Source organism: Podarcis vaucheri (genome assembly GCF_965113315.1).
Source record: "Podarcis vaucheri genome assembly, chromosome: 10".
Classification (NCBI taxonomy): Eukaryota; Metazoa; Chordata; class Lepidosauria; order Squamata; family Lacertidae; genus Podarcis; species Podarcis vaucheri.
This window is the reverse complement of record NC_138748.1, coordinates 52,146,031-52,170,447: the sequence shown is the minus strand read 5'-3', so window position 1 is coordinate 52,170,447 and position 24,417 is coordinate 52,146,031. Positions and strand designations below refer to the sequence as shown.

General features: G+C 45.4%; 1 protein-coding gene across 1 annotated transcript in view; it reads right to left on the bottom strand.

Moving 5' to 3' along the window:
- AKR1D1 (aldo-keto reductase family 1 member D1) overlaps positions 1-23,600 on the bottom strand; it is a 42,594-nt gene extending 18,994 nt beyond the window's left edge. The window contains exons 1-2 of the mRNA XM_082240630.1: positions 23,082-23,600; positions 5,090-5,257 (exon numbers count right to left, since the gene is read on the bottom strand). Of these exons, the coding sequence (XP_082096756.1) occupies positions 5,090-5,257; positions 23,082-23,180 (267 nt within the window). The 5' untranslated portion in view covers positions 23,181-23,600. The remainder of the gene's footprint in view (positions 1-5,089; positions 5,258-23,081) is intronic.
- Between the last annotated feature and the right edge of the window lie 817 nt (positions 23,601-24,417).

Here is a 24,417-nt window from a genome sequence, read left to right as displayed (position 1 = left end):
ATGCCACTTTCTGACTTAACAAACTATAGAGCACTGACCTCACAGAGCTAAAATTTCCAGCACCTTTAACAAAGTTCAGTTCCCAGGATTCTCCATGAATGCTGAGATGATATAAGGTGGGTTTTTTTAATGTATCATGTGGGCATAGCCAATGGTATCTCAAGGAAAATTCTCTATCAGTTTTTTAAACTCAAGATCTGATGTATGATCTTGTATGATCTGATAAGGGAAGTGACCCATTACAGTAAGATTTTATTATTTTGCAGGACTTTCCACTGTTTTGTTATGACAGTGCTTGCAGCTGTTAATGGTGGTGCTAGATATTTTGTGACAATCCTTTCCTTTCCTGTACAAGTTTCCAAATGCTGCCGAGTTAGGCAACTCTACAGTTGATACTTGTGTCACTTTGGTGGGGAATCTGCAGCTGCAGTGAAGACGATTGCCCCACAGTATCTATGGAGCAGAATGAAAGCAAATTTTCATCAAGAAATGTGCCTCATGGCTTATGCCCCAATCTCTGCCTAGATTCTGGAATCTGGCAAGCAGAATGGTCTGCGCAACAGGCATAGGCAAACTTGGCCCTCCAGATGTTTTTTGGACTACAACTCCCATCATCCCTAGCTAACAGGACCAATGGTCAGGGATGATGGGAACTGTAGTCTCAAAACATCTGGAAGGCCGAGTTTGCCTATGCCTGGGCTGCAATGTCTCAGATGAACTAAGACAATGTTACCAGTGTGAAGAATATGCAAGATTTGTTGCTCCAAGCTGGCTAGCAGCAAAAGGCGGACCCAGTGGTCGATCCGGATGTCCTGTTTGAATGTCATGCTTCTTATCATCTATTTATTGTTATTTATTATGACATTTCTATCCCACCTTTCCTCTAAGGAGCTCAAGGCTGCATACACTGTTCTTCTCTGCTTCCGATTTTAACCTCACAACAACCCTTTGGGGGAGGCTCAGAGACAGTGACTAGCCCAAGGTCATTCCTGCGTGCTTCATGGCTGAGTGGAGATTTGAACCCTGGTCTCCTAGTCCAGCTCTCTGACCATTACAACCACACGGTCATATAAAAATGTAGAAGCCACATTGTGACTTGGACAGTTTTTGACCATTTTCTCATGTTAGGAATTCTATAGCTCTCTCTTTCTCATTAGGCACCAACCAGCCACTCAGGATTTGTGAAATAACACTTCATTGGTGGCTTTGAGACCAACTTCTCCCTCATTCAAGAGGTTTACTTGACTGGAGATTAAGGCTTAAAGATTGCTGTCTAGATTTCAGCGGCCTCCTCTTCCCTTTCAAAAATATAAAAATCAAGACTTAGACACAAGAAATTAGCCATTTCCTGCAGTCCGGCACAGATCAATTAGCAGCTTCAGAGACGGAGGCTCAGCCTAAGGGCTTTTATTTTCAGCCCTTCCCTCCCTGAAAGCCAGTTGTTTAATGTGGCAGTCTCCAGGGTAATTGGAACCACATTCATACCAACCATTCTCCCCTTTCAGAAGTCCTTGGGATTCTTAGGGAGTCTCCCCACCCCACTTTTCCTACTCTGCAGCTCGCCTCCCAAACTGCATTGTCATGGCTCTGAATTTAAAAAAATAAAAAGTAGCATGAAACAGGAACAGCTGGAATATTCCCTTTAGGTTAGTAAACAGCAATGGAGATAATAGAGACAAGGCTTTAGCAATGCTCTTAACCAGTGGTTTTCAACCAGCGTGCCGTGGAAGCCTAGGGTACCTTGAATGATGGCCAGGGGTACCACAGGCAACACCGGTCTCTGTCCCTTTTTCCTCCCATCCAGTTGTTGTTTTTTTGCTTCCCATCCAGATGGATGCTTGGGCACAACCTGGTGCATAACTAATGGTGAGCTTGTAAGAGAGAGCCAGGAAACATTCAAAAACATTGCTGGGTTAGGCAAAGGGGTGAGGGAAGGACAGAAGTGCAACAGAGGAAATGGCACTTTTGCAACATCTTTGTTTATGATACACTGGCAAGAATACAGAAAACCAAACAGTTCTATTTAGATAGCAGTAGGCTTGTAGGAGAGCCAGTGTGGTGTAGTGGTTAATAGCGGTAGACTCGTAATCTGGTGAACCAGGTTCGCTTTCCCGCTCCTCCACATGCAGCTGCTGGGTGACCTTGGGCTAGTCACACTTCTCTGAAGCCTCTCAGCCCCACTCACCTCACAGAGTGTTTGTTGTGGGGGAGGAAGGGAAAAGAGAATGTTAGCCACTTTGAGACTCCTTCGGGTAGTGATAAAGCGGGATATCAAATCCAAAACTCTTCTTCTCTTCTCTTCTCTTCTCTTCTCTTCTTGTGTCTCTGCCTCCCAAAGGCTTGTACAGCTGTTTATTGCAGCATCCCTGGCTATAAGCTCCACAGGCGAATGGTCCTCTGACATAACTGGGCTCCAGAGCCCCACAGGGGTGCCACAGAAAGAATGTAGTTGGTCAAGGGAACTGTGGACTCAAAAAGGTTGAAAACCTCTGCCCTTCACAGGGTCTTTTTGCTAGAGGACCTTGTGGAGTTGGCCTTAAATAAGAAGTCAAAAATGTTAGGCTTGGGGTCCAAATGTAGCCCTCCATGCCTCTCTCTTTGGGCCTGAGGGCTGTTCCCGTGCCATGCTCCTCACTGCCCCTGTTCTGTGCCCTGTTATTTAGTCGTGTCTGACTCTTCGTGACCCCATGGACCAGAGCACGCCAGGCACTTCTGTCTTCCACTGCCTCCTGCAGTTTGGTCAAAATCATGCTGGTAGCTTCGAGAACAGTGTCCAACCATCTCGGCCTCTATTGTCCCCTTCTCCTTGTGCCCTCCATCTTTCCCAACATCAGGGTCTTTTCCAGGGAGTCTTCTCTTCTCATGAGGTGGCCAAAGTATTGGAGCCTCAGCTTCACGATCTGTCCTTCCAGTGAGCACTCAGGGCTGATTTCCTTAAAAATGGATAGGTTTGTTCTTCTTGCAGTCCATGGGACTCTCAAGAGTCTCCTCCAGCACCATAATTCAAAAGCATCAATTCTCTGGCGATCAGCCTTCTCTATGGTCTAGCTCTCACTTCCATACATCACTACTAGGAAAACCATAGCTTTAACTCTTCGGACCTTTGTTGGCAAGGTGATGTCTCTACTTTTAAGATGCTGTCTAGGTTTGTCATTGCTTTTCTCCCAAGAAGCAGGTGTCTTTTAATTTCATGACTGCTGTCACCACCTGCAGTGATCATGGAGCCCAAGAAAGTAAAATCTCTCAATGCCTCCATTTCTTCCCCTTTTTCTGTGCCCTACCTGAGTGCATTTGCCTGGCTGTAATATGTCATTGAACTGTGATCATGCCTCTTGCCTACCTAGATGCTTACATATTATTTTTTTTATATTGTAATTTTTTTGTTGTGAACCACTCTGAAATCTATGGGTGAAGGGCAGTATACAAATTTAATAATAATAATAAATAGATGGAGGATGAAAGTGTGTGCATATGTTGAAGCCTCTATGTTACGAGTGTACAAAACTATAAATGGTATAGTCTCAACATTCCCCCACGGTGAGCAAGTGTCGCAGGTGAGCATGCTACACCTTGTCTTTAAAAGCTTGGCAGATGGGGTGTGTCAAGTTGTTGAGACATCTCTGTTGCTTCTGTCCAGTTCTGAACCTCTTGCCCTGCTTTTGAATTCTTGAATCATGACTTCTAAGCCTCTTGTCTGCCCCTTAATCTGTATCATTATTTGCCCTAAGAAATATCTCTTACTTACAAGTAAGAGCCTCTGCTTGTATGTTTTGGGGGCAGGAGCTAGGACATCCCAATGGCTTAACAGGTATCCATGCCGTTTCTGACTGTGGAGATAGAATAGCCTTATCCTCCATGAATTTGTCTAATCTCATCATCTGCACATGTAATTTGAACCATAACATTGTTTGCTGAAATGCTTCTTCTATGATGTGCTGAGGCAAAGGTACTTGGGAAATACTGTATTTTTTGCTCCATAGGACGCACTTTTTTACTCTTAAAAAGTAAGGGGAAATGTCTGTGCGTCCTATGGAGTGAATGTGTGGTCCCTGGAGCCAAATTGCCGGAGTGTGGCACGCTCTTGGACTGCTCTTGGGGGGTGGGGGAGCCGCGCTCGTTTGCTGGCAGCCTCGGCTTCCCCCTGCAGCCCCGGGAAGCTTTGGAGCAACGGGAAGGCTGTGCGCCCATGCCCCACACTCCTGGGCTGCTGAATGGGGGTGGGGGTGCTGCTCTGCCAGCAGCCTGCCCTTCCACTCAAGGTTTGGAGCAGCGGGCAGGCTGTTAACCAATTAACCAACTCTTCCAAACAAAAACTTAGTGTTTTTATTAGGAAATGTGTACTCTTCTGTGACCTACGGAACAGCTCTGTGTGCTTTAACAACAAGGAAATTCTGTGTAGCAAAAAAAGAGGAAAGGATTAGTGCAGTGAGACCAGGAGATTCTTTAAAATCCTAAGTGGGTCTATTATCTTTGATTGCACTGGGATTTTTTATTATTATTACGTATATTGTTTTATATTATTGTAATTTTCAATATGGAAATTTTAAGAGGAAACTTGTCAAGGCCAATGGCAAAGACGTTAAGTTGCTGAAGAGCAGAATCTGAAGAAAGGCTTCTCATATCATTACAATATCTTTCTTGAGGGGTGGAGACAGTAAATTTATATATATATATATATATATATATATATATATATATATATATATATTCTTTTTGAAGCTACATATAAAGCCTTTGTGAGAAATGAGCCTTGACACCAGTCCATCAGCCAAGCAAATAATTAAGATAGGAACAGAGAGCAAGGAGAGATTTTCTTAGGAGATCGGGACTGTCCGTGACACCGTGAGAAGCCGGGATGGCTAAAGGATTTTTGGGACTGTCCCAGGAATTTCAGGATGGTTGGAGAGTGTGGCTTGTAGCTCCTTCCAATGCTGCTTGCACCGCACACAGTTTTCCTTTGTTTCCTTACCTGCCAAAACCTCCCACATTTCACCTTTGACTTGAAGAAAACAAAATGCAGGTTAAGGCCAACGAGATGTGTTCCTGACACTCCCCACCCTCACCCTCACCAATAATTAGGATTTCTCACCTTGCCACAATAAAATATGTCTTCACGCTTGACCTTTCCTTCAGAGATCTTCTCCCGGATGGCCTGTCCCACTTCATGTTCATTGTAATACACAAAAGCACCGTCAATGTGGCGGTAACCTGCATCAATGGCGGTTTTCACAGATTCGGCACAAGTGCCTTTGGGGGTCTGCCAATCAGGAGAGAGAAGTGGGGGGGAGAGCTTTATTTTTGTATTTATACCTCCTTTCAACCTCCACAGCTGCCCGCCCCCTGCAAAAGAATGGCTAAAGCCACAAAAGGAACAAGTCACGGAAATGAACTTAGGATACCAATCAAGCCACATTTAAATGCAAGCCTGCTAAAAACAAAAGAAGAGCATACTGAAATATAGCTCTAGAGGCTTTACAGAACAAAAGTTTGAAGAACTTATATCTGGCCTATACATTTATTAAAAGTAAAGGTACCCCTGCCCATATGGGCCAATCTTGTCAGACTCTAGGGTTGTGCGCTCATCTCACTCTAGAGGCCAGGAGCCGGCGCCGTCCGCAGACACTTCCGGGTCACGTGGCCAGTGTGACATCGCTGCTCTGGCGAGCCAGCACCAGCGCAGCACACGGAACGCCATTTACCTTCCCGCTATAAATCCTATTTATCTATTTGCACTTTAAGGGTGCTTTCGAACTGCTAGGTGGGCAGGAGCTGGGACCGAAAGACGGGAGCTCACCCCGCCGCGGGGATTCGAACCGCCAACCATGCGACCGGCAAGTCCTAGGCGCTGAGGTTTTACCCACAGCGCCACCCGCGTCCCCCATACATTTATTACTTTACTATATATCCTACTTTTCCTCCAAGGAACTCAAGCGGATGTAGATGGTGCTTCTCTTCCTCATTTCATGCTCACCACAACTCTGCAAGATAGTTTAGGTTGAGAGAGGGTGACCGGCCTGAAGTGTAGGTGGGTTCCCACGAGGCAAAACAGAGTAATAACAGCATGAACCTTTATTGAACTACATAACTGGGAAACAGAAGCAAAGCAACTACATATCCCACAATTGGCAGTATAGTGGCACCTTGGAAGCTGAACAGAATCTGTTCTGAAAGTCCGTTTGACTTCCAAAACATTTAGAAAGCAAGGCACGGCTTCTGATTGGCTACATGAAGCTCCTGCAGCCAATCGGAAGCCACGCCGCACGTTCGGGTTCCAAAAGAACGTACACAAACTGGAACACTGGGAGTCAAAATGTCCGCGTGACAAAGTGTTCGGCTTCCAAGGTACGACTGTAGTTGGGGCTGGGTTTGTTTGTTTGTTTTGTTTTGTTTTGTTTTGTTTATTTGATTGTCCTGTGAAAGGAAAAATCCAAATTAAAGAGGGGGGGGGAATGTATTGGTATTTTGATGCCAACGATCCAGCATTCACCTTAAGAATGTTTCAATCTGCAGACATCCTGTGTTTATCATCATCTCATTTTCCCTTAACATTCTAGCCTGATTAACAGCTCTGGAGAAACTCAAAGGCTTGCTCACTATTTTGTGACATTTTCACTGGAATCCTCCACACCACAACCAGCAGGAACCACTATAGCTATCAATGAGTTTTACAGTGAAATCCTATAATGTCTCCTCCTTAAAGTGTTACTTGGAAATTATTATTATCAATAACTATTATTACTATTATTCCACCACATTTATGAATGAAGTTTATAGAAGGTGAACTTTCTTTATTCTTAATTAGAATAATGACAATTGATTAATGAATGGTTTTAAAGTGTGCCTTTAAAGTAGGCTACACTACCTCAATAAAATACAGACATTAAAATCCAAGATTTAAAATAGCAATAAACACACTTAACATTCAAGTGCATCAGTAGAGAAGACAGTTCTCAAACACTGTCATAACACCCAAATGCAGACTGGAATAAATAAATGGGCAAGCCACTTAACACCAGAACCAAAATCTGAGGGGTATAAGAGCAGGTCACAGAAAGTGCCTAAAGCGTTTTGAGATGTTACAGACGAGGCAGCTCAGGTTTTATTTTTTAGCAGAACTCTGAAGATGCAAGTTACACGAGGGAGCATTCCCAGAATTTCCATCTGGCAAAAGGTGAGATGTTGTATTTCCTAGAAAACACCAAAGCACCAGAACACACTCAGCTTTTAAGGAGAGGGAGGGAATAATAATGCTGGCAGCCTTTCTTAAGTAATGTAGGCGTCAAGAAACGAGCAAAAATAAATCTAAGGAGAGAAGGAACTCAGAAACAGCAGATAAAAGAGAAGTGGTAACTGGGGTGATGAGTATATGATATAAACCATCTATCTAGGAGACACATTGCTGTGCCTTCCAAGATGGCGTCTTCCTTCAGAGCTAGGATGCAGCCCAGTGGTGCCCCTTAAGGAAACATATGAACCTGGATTATATTGAGTTTATTACATTGATACACGGTTCTCCCTCCAAGGTGACTGAGGCATTGTCCACGGTTCTCTTCCTGCCCCAATGTAACCCTCACAACCGCCTTGTGAGGTAGCTTAGGTGGAGATATAATGTCTGGACCAAGGTCACACAGCAAGCTTCATGGCTGAGTGGGGATTTGAACCCGCTTCCACCCACTCTCACTGCTCCACTGCAATGGTTTCACAGTTTTCTGAGACTGACCATTGGTCGGCCAGGCATAGCGGCTGACTTGCTCTGATTGGCTGTGGCTCTCCAGGGTCTCAAGAGAGAACTTTGCTAAGTATCTGCTGACTCTTGAACCTTCCATATGCAATGTACCCATGCTATGGCCCCTTCTGTTGGGAAGGGGCCACGTCACCCCAAAATTAAAAGTGGTACTCAGGGGAAGAATTCTCTGGGTCAAAGGTCAATCTAGGTAGGGGTGGTCCAGGAGGGTCTATGAGTGGAGCTCAGAGCAAATGTTATCTGTTCATACCAGAGATGGGGAATCTTTGGTGAAACTGGTGATCCACAGCTTGCATCATCTGACTATTGGGCTCTGCTGCCTTGGGCTGATGGGAGTTGGCATCCAAAAACAGCCTTTAGGAGAAGTGACATAGCTCCACGGAAGAGCATCCGCTTTGCACACAGAAGGTCCCAAGTTAAAATCTGTGAATCTCCAGGAAAGGCCGGGAAAGACCCCCATCTGAAATCCTGAGAGCAAGTATAGACCAGTGTTTCCCAAATTTGGGTCTCCAGCTGTTTTTGGACTACAACTCCCATCACCCCTAGCTAACAGGTCAGGGATTATGGGAAGTGTAGTCCAAAAACAGCTGGAGACCCAAATTTGGGAACTCCTGGGGTGCGAAATTAGATGGCCCAGTGGTCTGATTGAGTATATGGCAACTTCCTTCCTAACCTTGCCTTTCTGATCCGAAAACAGAAACAAAAGAAGAAACCCAGACAGGCCTTTATAGCTTTAAAAACTAACCATAGGAAAAGAACACAATGCATCTTGTCTTCTGTCCAGCGCTGTGATTGGGTGAACAGAGAAAAGGGCTGTTTTCTTTGGTGAATGAGCAGCACCAGCATGTAGATTTTGAACCATGTGCACCTTGATTATTCCCATAATATCAACTTAGTTTGCATAACCAAAGATATAGTGCCATCCAGTTATGTGGCTTTGTAGAATTTGGCTAAGGCAAAGTAAGCCTTTGGCTGTTGTTGTTGGCTAAGGGCGACATGGCTATTTCCCTGAGACTCGTACAAAATTGCAGGGTCGGTGGTTCCAAGGACTGTCTGTAACTTTTCAGAAAAGATATACCAATTTAAAAGAGATACCATATTTTTTGCTCCATAAGAAGCACTTTTTTTCTTCCTAAAAAGTAAGGGGAAATGTCTGTGCATCTTATGGTGCGAATGTGTGGTCCCTGGAGCCAAATTGCCTAGGGGCAAAAAGCAGATCATGCTCTTTTTTTCTTTTCTTTTCTTTTCTTTTCTTTTCTTTTCTTTCTTTTCTTTTCTTGAAAGAGGGAAGTGAGTGTTGAAACAAAGCTGCTGATTGTTTGCGGGGAGAGAGATAAGGGACTCTAGAGATAAAGGAGGTTGCCTGGGAGGGGGGGAGGTAAAGATAGCAAACTTGCAAAGGGGGGGAAACAGAAAGACTAAAGCAATAAGGAGAGAAATTAGAAGAAAAGGAGGAGCAAAAAAACTGCTCCAGCTAAGGAAAAGACACTAAGGCAAACAAGAGGGAAGGGAGTGGTGGGATCCGAAGAGAGATAAGGGACGCTAGCGGAGGCTGCCTGGGAGAGGGAGGTAAAAGCCCATTGATCCCCAGGATTTTTACATTGAGTCACCCCAAAGTCACCATCAGATCACATAGCATGTCCATGGCTACAGCCTGCACCCAAAAAATCACGCATCCACTGTTTCCTGGGGCTGCAATGGTGCAAAAATGTGGTTACAAAGCATGGATCCACATGGATCCTCAGGATTTTTGCACTGGGTCACCCCAAATTCACCATCAGATCCTCCTCCAAAAACTAGGTGCGTCTTATGGAGCAAAAAATACGGTATACTGATTTAAACCCCAACCCCATCACATGCAGCCTTCCTTTTGAAGGTCTGCAGGTTACTGCTGCAAAACCCAGTCTTCTAGAGAGAAAATTAAGGGGGGAAAGGGCACTCCTCATTTTGTACTTCAAAGACTTGCTGACAGCTTGGATGTACAGAGCACTCTAAATCTGAAACATTTTGGAGCCTGTATGTGTCCAAATTGATTAAAAGCAAACAAAAACTGGAAATATTTCTGGATATAATTTTTCTATTGTTTTCTATAACTGAGTGGCAGACGATCTGCTTTGTACGCAGGAGGTTCCCACTTCAAACCTCAGCACCTCTCAGTAGGGCTGGGAGAGACTCGCATCATCTGAAACCCTGGAGAGCTGCTGCCTGTCAAAGAGAACAGTCAGTTTTGCACAGTCAGTTTTGGGTTTGGGAAACACCCATTCCTTCATTAGCAGGCAATATTGAGCTAGATGGAGCAAAGGCCTGATTTGGTGTTAGGCAACTTCCTAGTTTCCGATGCTTGTTTGGATCCAGTAGCTCTCTTCCTAAGTTTTCGTGCCAAAACTGTGGCAGGTCCACCATGTCGCAATTGTACATAGAAAGGGTCATTCCGTCCTGCTTAAGGGCAGAACAACTAATGCACCTAAAGACAAGGGAATGTGCACGTATGACAATGACACCAATTATCCGTTGTGCACATGGGTTTAATTGTTTGGTTACTTAATGGCACCAATTAGCCAGTTTTAAATTGACCATTTTAAGCTGTGGATCTGAAGGTTTTGGCGTTCTCTGGGAAACATTATCTTAAAAGTGTGACTCCTTAAATAGAAGGGGAAATGTTATTTTGCAACATTTTACCACTCTATAATCCTGTACTTTCCAACCTCACAGTTTATAGCTTATTACCAACATTTCTTTCATGAAAGAAGTTGCCTTTGCCTTTTTTATTCAGTTCTTCTAATACCCCACCTGAAGCCATAAGCCTTTAACTTGGAGGCCTAACAGCTGAGGCTGATTAGCACAAAATGATGCCCAGATCCCCAAAAACCTCCTGAGATTCCAAGTTAGACTTTCATCCCCCTTCATTTCTTACAGTTATAAATGCTTTGATCTCCTTCCTGAGCAAATACCAGAGGACTGGTGGGTTTTGTTTTGTTAGCAGTTCTTCGAGTATATCTGGTGAATTCGGGTGGAAATATGGACAAAAGAAAATGCCCAAACCTTGGAACGGGTGGATCTTTTCAGATGATGGGAAGGAAGTGAAGGCATCTGCTGTTGGATACTTTCCAGCATTTGTTTTTAAAGTGCAAACAGTGCATTTCAGAGCAAACATACACTTTAAAATACGTGGAACACAGGAAATACAGAAGCAATAAAGTGGTATACAGCAAGTGAATTGGCCAGTTATAATAAGCCCCTTCCAGTAGAGATGGGTGAATATGGCAATTTCAGTTTCTCAGTTTTACATTCTTAAATTTGGTTTCCACATCAGTTTGGGGTTTTTTAAGCCATTGGTATTTTAGTGCAAATTTCTCCTAACATATACAGTGCCGCGCCACCACTGCACGATTTCTGTTCTCATCCTGAAGCAAAGTTCTTAACCTGAGGTACTATTTCTGGGTTAGCGGAGTCTGTAACCTGAAGCGTATGTAACCTGAAGCGTATGTAACCCGAGGTACCACTGTACAGTGGTGCCCCGCAAGACGAATGCCTCGCAAGACGGAAAACCCGCTAGACGAAAGGGTTTTCCGTTTTGGAGTTGCTTCGCAAAACGAATTTCCTATGGGCTTGCTTCGCAAGACGAAAATGTCTTGCAAGCTCCTGCATGGTTTTTTCCCTCCCCCCCCTTTTTCCCAAGCCGCTAAGCCGCTTATCAGCTGATCCTAAGCCGCTAAGCCGCTTAACAGCTGATCCGCTAAGCCGCTTATCAGCTGATCCGCTAAGCCGCTTAAGAGCTGATCCGCTAAGCCACTAAGCCGCTTATCAGCTGATCCGCTAAGCCCGCTAAGCCGCTAATAGCGCTAATCCACTAGACGCTAATGGTCTTGCTTCGCAAGACAAAAAAACCGCAAGACGAAGAGACTCGCGGAACGGATTCTTTTCGTCTTGCGAGGCACCACTGTATATGCTTGTATGCAATTGCAGAAGAAGAAGTAGAAGAAGAGGAGGAGGAGGAGTTTGGATTTGATATCCCGCCTTTCACTCCCTTTAAGGAGTCTCAAAGCGGCTAACAATCTCCTTTCCCTTCCTCCCCCACAACAAACACTCTGTGAGGTGAGTGAGGCTGAGAGGCTTCAGAGAAGTGTGACTAGCCCAAGGTCACCCAGCAGCTGCATGTGGAGGAGCAGGGAAGCAAACCCGGTTCCCCAGATTATGAGTCCCCCGCTCTTAACCACTACACCACACTGGCAAAGCACTTTCCCCTAATATAATGCATTTTTCCATGTTGTGTATTTGTGTATATGTATTTTTATGCACATTTTATCCCAGCATATACATTTGTGTACACACTACTTGGCTGAAAAACTGTCTTGGAAAATTCAGAGAACTGTACATTTTAAAGGACCTAACTTTGCATCTAAAGCACACGTATACTACTTTAAAACAGGAATAGCTTCTCCCAAAAGAATTCTGGGAACTGTAGGTTTTTTTAAGTGTGCTGAGAGTTGTTAGAAGACTCTCATAGTCCTCGGGACCCTTAACAAACTGGTTGATGTGACCAATCTTTCAGAGTTTGTCCCGAAAGAGAAGAAAAGAAGTTAGAGAGGAGGTGAGTGGGCAAGATGTCAAAGCCTCCTGAAATTTTCTCTGAAGTAATTGAATCAAGAATCCCTTTTTAATAAAATAAAAAATAAAATAAAAATGTCTTGTATCATCAGTCTTGAATAATGAAGTCCAGATGTTGTGTCAGTGTTTCTTAAATAATTAGTTTTCACTAAAACAAGGCATTTGAATTCAAATCAGGTGGGAGTTGCCTACCTGTGATCTGCAATAAAACTGCACTGAAGCTGCAAATACCGTATTTTTCAGTCTATAAGACAACCCCCATGTATAAGACACCCCCTATTTTTGAGGCAACAACCAATCGCCAGCCCACCCTCGGCAATATCCGTGCATAAGACGCCCCCTAATTTTTGACATTATTTTTTAGGGGGGAAACCTAGTCTTATACACGGAAAAATACTGTATATTCTACATGCCATGCTAGCAAGCAATACTGGGAAAACTAGCTGAAGCAAATCCCTTCCCTATTCAAAATCTGTTTTGACTCTCCCAGAGATAAGAATGCAACAAGTGAAATGCAAATGAACAAATATCTCAAATATTGATTAAAAAAAATACTGAGCTTAAAAGAGGAAAAAGGTAGCTGAAGAATGCAAAACTCCAAGGCCTTACAGTTAAGGCCTGTAGTTTTTGCATGTTTACCATTCCTAAGGAAATCAGCCCTGAGTGCTCACTGGAAGGACAGATCGTGAAGCTGAGGCTCCAATACTTTGGCCACCTCATGAGAAGAGAAGACTCCCTGGAAAAGACCCTGATGTTGGGAAAGATGGAGGGCACAAGGAGAAGGGGACGACAGAGGACGACAGGAAGTGCCTGGCGTGCTCTGGTCCATGGGGTCATGAAGAGTCGGACACAACTAAACGACTAAACAACAAAGCTTTGTAAAAGGCTAAAATGCCATGTTTTAGCCACAATGGCTGTTCAACAGTGGAGGTAGGAGACAATATGCCTCTGAATACCGGTTGCTGAAATCTATAGGAAGGGAGAGTGTTGTAATGCTCAGGAGGCCTCACTTCAAATATGGCAAATTTTCTCCCCCCCCCCTGAAAATATTGAGTATCTCAGTCTTCAATACCACATTGCAAATCTCATTAAAAACAGTTGCATGGTCTTTGAACCTGAAGGAGACAGGAATTTTAATTTCAGAAATAAGTTTTCGCAATGTGCAGTTGTGCCAAAGACCACAATTCACTTGCCAGGAAGAACTACTGCAGATACAACATAGCTAGGGCTTAACTATGGATTGCACACTTTCATCCGACCTGCCAGTTCTGACCAGAATTCCAGCCCCGCCCCCTGCCCCCCAAAAACCAACATTCTGTGCTTAGTTGGCTTGACTGATAACCACACTGAAATTAACCTCTGTTAAGGACATCCTCTTAAAAATCTGAATTTTGAACAACTATTCCATGAAGATTAGTTCTCAAAAAAATAAGTCTATTTTCACAGCCAGGTCTAATTCTTAATTCTGTGTATTTGGAATTAAGTCCCATTGTTTTCACCCAGATTTACCTCCTAAGCAAGCATGCTTCAAACTGAGTCTTAAACTGCACGGTATGGAAATGCAATGGTGGAATCACAGTGGGGAACACATAGGAATTGAGTCCTGAAGCATCTCTTGCAAAGGTGGAATAAGGATGCCATCGCCAAATGCAAGCAAGTCTTGTTCCCTCTGAGCTAAATAGAGCTGCCTTGATTAGACCTTACGATTAAGCCTTGCTCCCTTGCAATGTCAATCACAGCCATGAAAATGGGATCAATGTCTTCTAAGTCAGGGGTCACCAATATGGTGCTCAGGGGTGCATATGTACCAGCAAGAGCCTTCCCTGGTACCCGCAGGGTTCCCTTCCCCCTGCTGAAATTAGATTAAGTATCCTGTTGTAGCCAATAGAGTAGGTTGTGGTGCATGCTTGGATGTAGTTTGGGGGTGGGTGTATATCTGGTGTCCATGACCGTTTTTCTAGTTTGCAGATGAGCCCAAAAAGACTGGTGACCACCCCCGCTTCCAACTTGTGTAAATGTAATGTGATTCATATGTCCAAATAGGTCTCTAAACGAGATAGATAATTGTAAGATATACATTCAAATGTAGAAAGGGCAGTAAGATCTTCAGACCACTGAGGAAAGGGTGGTGGTGCTTGTTCTTCAACCTGGAAAATTAAGGTTGTGTTTGCATTGCTGTATACTGTGGCTCTAGCACACTCCCTCAGCCACAGGTTTTTTTAACAAAATCCCCCAACGTTCAAAAGTTGCAGAAAGAAGAAATGGGTTCAATACTATGAAGACGCTTCTAAATGCCATACTTGGTGCTTGTTTAAACAAATAGTTTTAAGGTAGATGGGGGGAAATCAATTTTAGCTTTTGAAGAGATGGGTAGATAAACATCTGTCAAGAATGATTAATCTATAATAATAAAGTCCTTCTCAGTTCAGGGGGCTGGTTTAGACTATTCTAAGATCTTTCCCAGGTTCCAGTGCTTTGATTCTATTATTCCTGTTCATATGCAAAAAGGCAGGCTTAACTTTCCATTAGGCATTCTTGTGTGACATTTCCAGTATAAGGAGGACAAGAAACATTCTTCAAAACAGTTCCCTTTCCTTCGATTTCACGTCCTGGTCTCTTCTTTTCCCAATAATGATTGCTAGAAGAAAAATTCCCCTTCTCGAACTCGGGTTCCTAATGAAAACCACTGCCCAACTCTCTCCAATCCATGGTCAAGGGGACCGATCAATATCTCATGGCACACATCTTTGTTACTTTCAGATTGGAATTGTGTTTATTGCAGTGTGATCTACATGTGGCAACCAAATGGAAAATCTGATTGGTCCAAACCCAGGCAGCAAGAATGCGAGTGCTAGCTCACCCATGGGTGAGCATATTATACCCACTTTGCAACAGCTGCATTGACTGCAAGTTCATTTCTACGCAACCATTCAAAAGTGTTGGTGATCCCATTTAAATAGTCAGGATACTCAAGGGACCACCTATACCCATCTGTACCCACCTGAACCTTAAAATTTGCAACAAACGGCCCATAATTTGGTGAGAGCTATTGGGTTACTGAGTTCCAGGGCCTTCTCCTTGGTGGCTCCTCATCTGTGTCCGTTCCAAATATATATTTATCTCTGGAATATATGTATCTCTTAGTTGGCTTTCAGAAGAGCCCTAAATACTTTGTTTCATTCTAGTCGGCTTATGTTTTAATAATAGTTTTCTCTACTGCCGTTATATTAATGCTACTTAACGTTGCTGTTGGTTTTGCTTTATTGTTTCAAAAGCTAACTAAATAACAAAATAAATAAAATATTTGTTTCACTGGTTGCTTTGTGTGCCACCTTTGGAGGCTACAAAGCCTAGAAGATGGAATAAACAAAAATATATTCAATCCCAATAAAAGTACCGTGAAGCTGCCCACAGTGGGGCTGGGGCCCATTAGGGCTGGGAGGTGGAAGGAATGGAAGTCAAGAGCAGATGGAGTCAAGAATCAATGACGGGCACAGGCAACTTACTCTAGTTTTGTCCCTATCCACAGCAGCAATGAAGAGATTAAGGCAGAAGAAACTGACAGCCAGGGCCCACTCCCCTGGACTGGGCGTAAGCAATAAGAAGGCAAGGCAAGGCAAGGGAGGGTTGGCCAAGGTTGGTGGGGCAGCACCCCACTTGCCCTAATGAACCGCCACCCACAGCCCATCTCCTCCCCACAATATCTGCTGTGAAGACCCGTCTTTGTGTCTTGACAGTGCCTGAGGCAGGACTGGCTGGGCCGTGGGAAAGGGCCTTCTCTCTATGGCTAGGCCTAGATGGTGGAATGCCTTGCCTCACAGAGACCACCACAGAGATTTCTATTGCGCCCAAATTCTTTAAGGCCACTCCCTTTTTTTAAGATAAGGGCAGCAGACAAATGCCTAAAATTGTTGTTGGCTGTTTGAATTTTATTAGTCCCCACCCTGCCTCCCCCCCCCCAAACCTTGCTGTAATCCACTCTAAACACTGCAAACAGAGGCATGCCTAGGGGTTGGTGAAACCAGTTCATGCCAAGGGCACAAACCCAGGGTTTTGTTTTTGCAAAAATCGCCTATTACACTATGAGGTGTATGAAGTATACGTGTGGGGCAACAAAACCACCACTGTTGTGGTGAGATAAAATGTTGGAGAGGTTTCCCAATCTTCCCACACAAAGGCATGCATTATTTTAAGTTTTTTGCTCTTCATTCTTACCCTGGGCGCTTCAAGTACTTGGGACACGTAAAATGTAGTAATTTCTAATATGGCTATTGTGGCAAAGTAATTTTTTTTGGGTGGAGCAGCAATACAGCTCCTTGCCAAGGGTGTGAGTGATGGATCTGGCTGCTTAAAGAAGAGTTTGGATTTGCTATCCCGCTTTATCACTACCTGAAGGAGTCTCAAAGTGGCTAACATTCTCCTTTCCCTTCCTCCCCCACAACAAACACTCTGTGAGGTGAGTGGGGCTGAGAGACTTCAGAGAAGTGTGACTGGCCCAAGGTCACCCAGCAGCTGCATGTGGAGGAGCAGGGAAGCAAACCTGGTTCCCCAGATTACGAGTCTACTGCTCTTAACCACTACACCACACTTCTTAACAACAGAAAAAAATCAGTGGGATGCAAGAAAAAAAATTATTCTCAAAGTGTGGTTCAGAGAAAAAAAAAGTTTGAGAACCATGGCTGTTGGTGGAGTGTTTCCTGCTGAGGTTGGGTGAGTGGTAACCCAGCTAGGATCACCCCCCCTGCCCCTTGCCCCCCTGTTCAGCTTCCAAGGTGTGTATTCCAATGACCTTCTTGCCTTTAGTCTTACTTATTGAGCCATTGTTTCAGAACACACACCTTATTGCTGACATAGAGAACAGTGATTTTTCACTCGGAGTATCCCTGGTTCATATATAAGGATCAGGCATTTAAATTGGCCTTACTCTCCCACTGCCCCCAAGCTTTTAGTCTGAAGCTCAATATTGTGGGTAACCCCCCCCCCACTTGTCTGTTTTGCCAAGAGATTGTGGTAGGTTATAATAAAATGAATAATAAAATGAATTTCAATAGGGACAAATGTAAGGTTCTTCACTTAGGCAGGAAGAACCAGATACACATATAAGATGGGGAACACCTGGCTTACTAGTAGGACATATGAAGAGGATCTAGGGGTCTTAATGGATCACAAGCTCAACATGAGTCAAGAGTGTGATGCAGCAGCAAAAAAAAGTGAATGCTATTCTAGGCTGCATCAACAGAAGTATAGTGTCCAGATCAAGGGAAGTCATAGCACCACTCTATTCTGCCTTAGTCAGACCATACCTGGAGTACTGTGTTTGGTTCTGGGCACCACAATTTAAGAAGGATGTTGGCAAGCTGGAACATGTGCAGAGGAGGGCAACCAAGATGATCAAGGGTCTGGAAATCAAACCTTATGGTGAGCACTTGAAGGAGCTGGGTATGTATAGCCTGGAAAAGTGGAGACTAAGAGGAGATATCATAGCCATCTTCAAAAATCTCAAGGGCTGTCATATGGAAGAGGGAACAAGCTTGTAGGACTCAAACCAATGGCTTCAAGTTACAAGGAAAGAGATTCTAAACATCAGGAACAAGTTTCTGACAGGAAGAGCTGTTTGACAGTAGAACAGTATCCCTTGGAAGCTGGTAGACTTCCTTGGAGGTTGGATGGTCATCTCTCATGGATGCTTTAGCTGAGATTCCTGCATTGCAGGTGGTTGAGTTAGAAGACCCTCGGTGTCCCTTCCAACTCTACAATTCTATGATTTTATATTTAAACAAGAAATGCAAGTTGATGGGGTAACTTGCTGATTCACACCATTACAGAAATAGAACTACAATGGTTTGCAAGTTTTACTTGCCCACAGACCCCAATAACAGATGATTCATGATGCGTTTATATGCTAAGGGTAGCCAGCGGTATGGAAAACATGTCCTATGAAGATCAAGTGAAGGAACTGGCTATGTTTAGCCTGAGAAAGCAGGCCCAGGGAGAGGGGTGCCTTGGGGAGACTTTTGAGGGCCAGATAGAGAGGCCCAGGGGGCCATGTTTGGCCACAGAGCCAGAGTTTCCCCACCACTGGTGTAGTACCATCAGAGTGCATAATATCTTAGGAAAACACTGCTGGGCAAGCCCCTGGGCCAAGGAGCTTTGCGGTCCAAACTGCAACATGAAAAGTCACAGGGGAAAGGGTTTGCATGGGGAGAATATGCATTTATTTCAGGCACATGAAGGGGCAGCATCTCCCCTCCAGGTGGTGCTAGACTCCAGTTACCATCATCCCTGACTGTTGGCCATGCTGGCTGGGGCTGATGGGATTTGGAGTCCAACAACCTCTGGAGCGTGCCCAGTTTTTTTGGGGGGGGGGAAGCTGCGCAACATTACTGGGACGAAATATCATTCAAAATATGGCATCACCCAGATGTTCTTTCTGCAAACCTGAAGCATTTTTGAAGACTCCCTTTCATTATTATTTTTTTTACAGAGTCTTCTGAAAATGGGAAATGACAATAATGGTCAAACAGATGTTGGTTTGTCAGTATCCACAGGAAGGTTTTAATACATAAAGTAGGAGAGCATTCAGAAAATTAGTAGCCAAGAGTAGTACAGACCATCCTATCCACTCTCCTTCCTCGCCCTCCCGCCCCAGTATGGCCCACCTTAGTGCTAAGCAAACATGGGCTGAAAGAATCAGCCTGTGAGCATCCGGTATGCTTTGGTAGATATTAAGGCTGTCCAAAGATGAAGATAAACTCTAATGCCCAGTGCACCACATCAAGAGGCACACACAGATGCCTTGGCGTCTTCCGACAGTTGGTTTTGGCACTCAGTTTGAGGAGCCCCAGCAATTGGGGTGATGGAATCTGGGCTTTTGTTCCAGGGGCATTCCTTTGAATGCGAGAGGCTCCGGCACATTTCTTCATCTTTTATATTTGTTCAGTGCAGCAGGATTGGCAGGCAGCAAACCTTAGAAAGCACTTCTAGGGCTAGGGAGTCATACAATCCCATTTGGTTCCCACCGAGTTCACTTTGTGACCTCGGGTTAGCAAGGGCATCCTTGGGCTGACATGCCAATCGAGGCAATTTCCACACCTATTTCTCTTGCCAACGGAATTCTCAGCCATCCTTATTCACTTATCTCTCTCACATTTACCACTTAAAGAGTTTTAAACTATGAAGCTGTTTATAAATGGGTTTTTTTGTGGGGGGATGACAAAGAAATAAATACATTTTGTAGCCTGCCTTTCCCACAAAGAGATCAAGGAATTATCTACATCGTTCCCCCCCCCTCCATTTTTATCTTCACAACAACTCTGTCATCAAATGCCAAGGGATAAGAAAAGTACCAGACTGTATTAAGAGAGATGAGCTGACCTTAAAAATATTTAAAAATAACAAGTTTTTAACCATTCAGAACTGAGTAACCTTATTGTCTGGACACGTAGAAGCCCTTCAACTGACAAAGCTCCTTCTCTCATGTTGTATTGCACATGCATGATGGAACACCAGCCGGCAAACAAAAGGATTCCCTTTCCCTCCTTTGGAGAAAAATTCCAAGGCTGAACAAATATGTGCCGCCTGATCCTTCATATATTTACTCAGAATTAAGCTTTGCTTCCTGCCTTGGGACTTGCTTTCATGCATATATGGAATTTATTTAGCTATTTTGAAGAGTTAGACCCCCACCTTGCAATCAAATCATTGTCAAGGCTGCGATAATATGCACATCAGCAGGCCTCTGGCTTTGTTCCTCCAGATGTTGGTGAACTGCAAGTCAGCATAGCCAACGGCCAGGGATGTGGGGAAGTTGTACTCCAGCTCTTGGAGGGAACCATATTGGCTCCCCTTGCAATCAGGGGCTGGGTCCAAGACATTCTGGCGCCCAAGGCGGAAAAAAAGGGCGCCCCCCCTTCTCACCAGGGAAGAAGGGGTGAGTGAAGAACTACACCAGGAATGGCTGGCTGGGTGGAATAAAGATCTATACCGGGATCGGCTGTCCCTGTGGATCCTTGCTGCCTGAGCTGGTCATCTCACCTTGCCTTGTGCCTGAATGCAGGCTTCCTTTTGATTCTGGACTCCTAGGACAAGCATCCCCAACCTGTGGCTCTCCAGATGTTTTGGACTACAATTCCCATCATCCCTGACCACTGGTCCTGTTAGTTAGGGATCATGGGAGTTGTAGGCCAAAACATCTGGAGGGCCGCAGGTTGGGGATGCCTGTCCTAGGACATCTAGCAATAGAAACAGAGCGTTCCTTATTTCATTGATGTACTTCATTACATTTCTGTGCCCCCCCCCCTTTTCTGCAAGAAGCTCAAGGGTGGCATAGATGGTTATTCTCCTCCTCCCCATTCTATGCACACAAGTACCCTGTGAGGTCGGCTCGGCTGAAAGACTAAGTGGCGCAGGGTCAGCTGCATATTCCTGCATTACAGGGGGGTTGGACCAGGTGGTCCTGGGGGTCCCTTCCAACTCTGCAATTCTATGATTCTTTGAATTGCCTTGACATGCAGAAAAAACTGGTCCATCAGGACCATCAGCAATTTTCAAGTGGTCCATGGTAGGACTGGGAGGGAGGTTGCATTGGAGGGAAGTATTGGGAACTACTGGTCTACGCTGGCTGGCAGGGGCTCTCTGGGGTTCAGGCAACCTCCCTCCCAGTCCTACCTGGAGACACCAGGAATTGAACCTGCGACCTTCTGCATACATAGCAACTGCTCTTGCATTGCCCTTCCCTTAAATAAGTCTGCAAGGAAAACCAGATGGGGACTTTCGAGGGAGTACAGATCAGTCCCGGTAATTGGGGGCTGTTGGGGGGGGGGAGCTCTTGGGCTCAGCCCCTACTTATACGCACCCTGCTCTGTAATTCTATCCATGTGTGTGTGTGTGTGTGTGTGTTGTATCTGGCTCCAATGTATAGCTCTTGAGTTTCAAGTTTTTATCAGGCTAAAATCTGCTCACCCCTGATCTACAGCAGCAGTGAATAGGTGGGATTTGTTGGGAGGCAAGAATACAAGGAGAATTGATGCTTTTGAATTATGGTGCTGGAGGAGACTCTTGAGAGTCCCATGGACTGCAAGAAGATCAAACCTCTCCATTCTGAAGGAAATCAGCCCTGAGTGCTCACTGGAAGGACAGATTGTGAAGCCGAGGCTCCAATACTTTGGCCACGTCATGAGAAGAGAAGACTCCCTGGAAAAGACCCTGATGTTGGGAAAGATGGAGGGCACAAGGAGAAGGGGACGACAGAGGATGAGATGGTTGGACAGTGTTCTCGAAGCTACCAGCATGAGTTTGACTAAACTGTGGGAGGCAGTGGAAGACAGAAGTGCCTGGCGTGCTCTGGTCCATGGGGTCACAAAGAGTTGGACACGACTAAACGACTAAACAACAAGAAGAATTCAAGAAGACACCCTGGATCACTCCAGTGGCCCATCTAGTCTAGCATCCTGTTGCCTCGCAGTGACCACCCAGATGCCTTTGGGAAGCTTGCAAGCAGGACCAGAGCACTAGCAGAAAGGGGGGGGAATCACTCTCCCCTTCTGCGGTTTCCAAGAATCGGAATGGTATGCATCCAACAATGGAAGGAGAATACAGCCATCGGAGGTTAGCAGTGGCCACAGAGTGTCTTTCCCCCTTTTAAAAACCATGTAAGTGTGTGTGATTGCTAGCAGAGTCCTGCTAGAAACACCTAAGAGAGGCTGCTGAGAGCTATCCCACCCCCAGTCTTTTGTGTGAGCTCTGTACAGTTCTGGCGATGGAAACAAAGCCCTGAGCTCAGCATGGGCTGGGGGGGGGGTGCCCAGGGCTTCCGTGCTAACTGTATGTATGTCTTTCACCCCAAGCTCTGACTGGTGGGTCTTGGAGCCCCAGTGAGAGACAGAGTCGATCCTACAAGTCTAAAGCCATCTTTAGCCCTGGTCTGCCATCTATCTTGCACAATAGATCCAACCAACATTGAGCACTTATCCATCGCCCTGATTTAATGTAGGTGAGAGATGAGTACTTTCCTTAACTCACAATTCTTTATCAACGACACTTGAGCAGAGCGCGACTCTATAAACGGGCTTGCAGCCAAATCTCTTGCACATTTAAACTCAGAAGAAAAGTCCCACTATCAGCGTCCAAGCCTAGGCAGGTTTACTCAGAAGTAAACCCCACTGGGTGACATCTGACTAAATCACACTCGCTGAAATCACTGCGTTTAGAATCTAGGACTAATTTCTTTCAGTGGGAGTGTGGCCGAGTTAGATATCACGCACAAAGCTTTCACTGGGGTTTATTCCCAGGTAAGTGAGCATTTAGCATTGCCGCCTCAGGGTGCTTAACCCTCAAGTCTGCATGTGTAAGAATGTAGCCTTAAGAGTCACTTGAATTACATCAGAGTCAACAGCAAACACCCACAACCAAGTTTAAATACACATGATGTTCTGGCTTGTTTGATTTGTGCTGAATGAATTTTGCAAAAGAGGCCCCAGAGATTGGCTTACTGGTTCACCGTATTTCACTCTTCAAGGCTGATCACATCTCTGCAAGATAAATTTTAACGAGTTCAGGGGGGTTGGAAGCATGGGGTTGAAATGCGAGGGGAGAATCTAAAGTCCAAACAAGTTTCAAAAGAAGCTGGGGAGACAGAGACGCCTCCTTTCAAGAAACAGAACCTTAACAATGAACCGCTGTGGTGAGTTCATATTCATGCGAGGGGGAGAAAAGTAATAAATGCTCTTACCGTTTTAGGGTCTGAGTATGTCCCAAGTCCAATCACAGGGATGCTGTTCCCATCACTCAGCATCAAACGGTGATTTTTGGCGGTGAGATTAGTCGTCATGATGCAAAATAAAAACTTCGATTTTATTATTATTATTATTAAAGAGACCACCAAGAATTCGGATGCACGAGACTCTTCGGAGGAATTCCTGCCTTTTGTGTGCGTCGGGGTGCTTTGGGCTGCAGCCCAGTCCTAGCGGCAGAGGGCGCAAGAGAGCAGAGAAGAGAGCCGGCCACCATCTGCTGCTCGACCTGCACTGGGGCCCGCGATCAACTCGCCATCTGTTAAATACGAGCCGGCGGCGCGCGAGCTGCGGGATTTTGTGGGAGGAAGGCCTTGGCAGCTGCTCCCCGGGGGATCTGGATCCCCGAGCTGCTGGAAAGGGCTTCTGGCTGGCTGGTTGGTTGGATCAGAGGGCTGGAGATCCTTTGCTCCTGAGTCAGCCCCCCCCCCCCGTGCGCAATCGAAACGGCGGCGGGTTGGGGTGAGGAGGGTGCCCCATGGCAAACCCAGGAAACACAAAGCAACCTTTGTACCGCTGCCCTGCGGCTCTTCGCAAGCTCTTATTGCCCCGCGTCATTGCTTTACAAGGCAACCCTAAGCGCTCGGCGGAGGTCAAGCCCTAAGTGCAAGGAGAAAGGCTTCTTGGGACGCGTTCACACGTGACGCTGAGGAATCCTTGTTGGGGGCTCTGAACCCTCGCCTAAACGCCAGCAGCCGGGCTCCTCTGCCTTTCCTGCAGGGGCATAGGAGAGGGAAGGGGGCCAGCTAGGAGTCCAGCTGCACCTGCCAAACTCCTGACTGCTGCTGCTGCTACACGCCTATCATAGGCGTAGAGGCTCTCGTTTGAGATTTTGGCACGCTGGTCGTTCTACCTAGGCTACTAAGCGCTGTGAAGAATGGTGGAAGTTCAACTGGTACAGCTCTCTCTCTCTCTCTCTCTCTCTCTCTCTCTCACACACACACACACACACACCCCAGAGACAGACTGGTGAGGGATGTTCATGCTCCCCACTATAGGGTTGTACTGCCGTGTTTCTTCTTGTCATAGAGGCGGGGGAGATACAGGGAACGCAGTTAGCGAATCACCTGCTTTTCAAGAGGAAAATCCCTGGTTTAATTCCCAGTTTAAAGAGTGACTGATCAGGGGACAGGAAAGGCCACCGAGAGCTGGTCGCTCTTGATGTCATTGCAAAGCCGGCCTCGGCCAGAGTGGATGTGTTCTTTCGCAGCCTCGTCCCTGCTTATGGGATGCTCTGCCTTCCATGCGCTGGTGCCCTCAAGTAATGAAACTGGC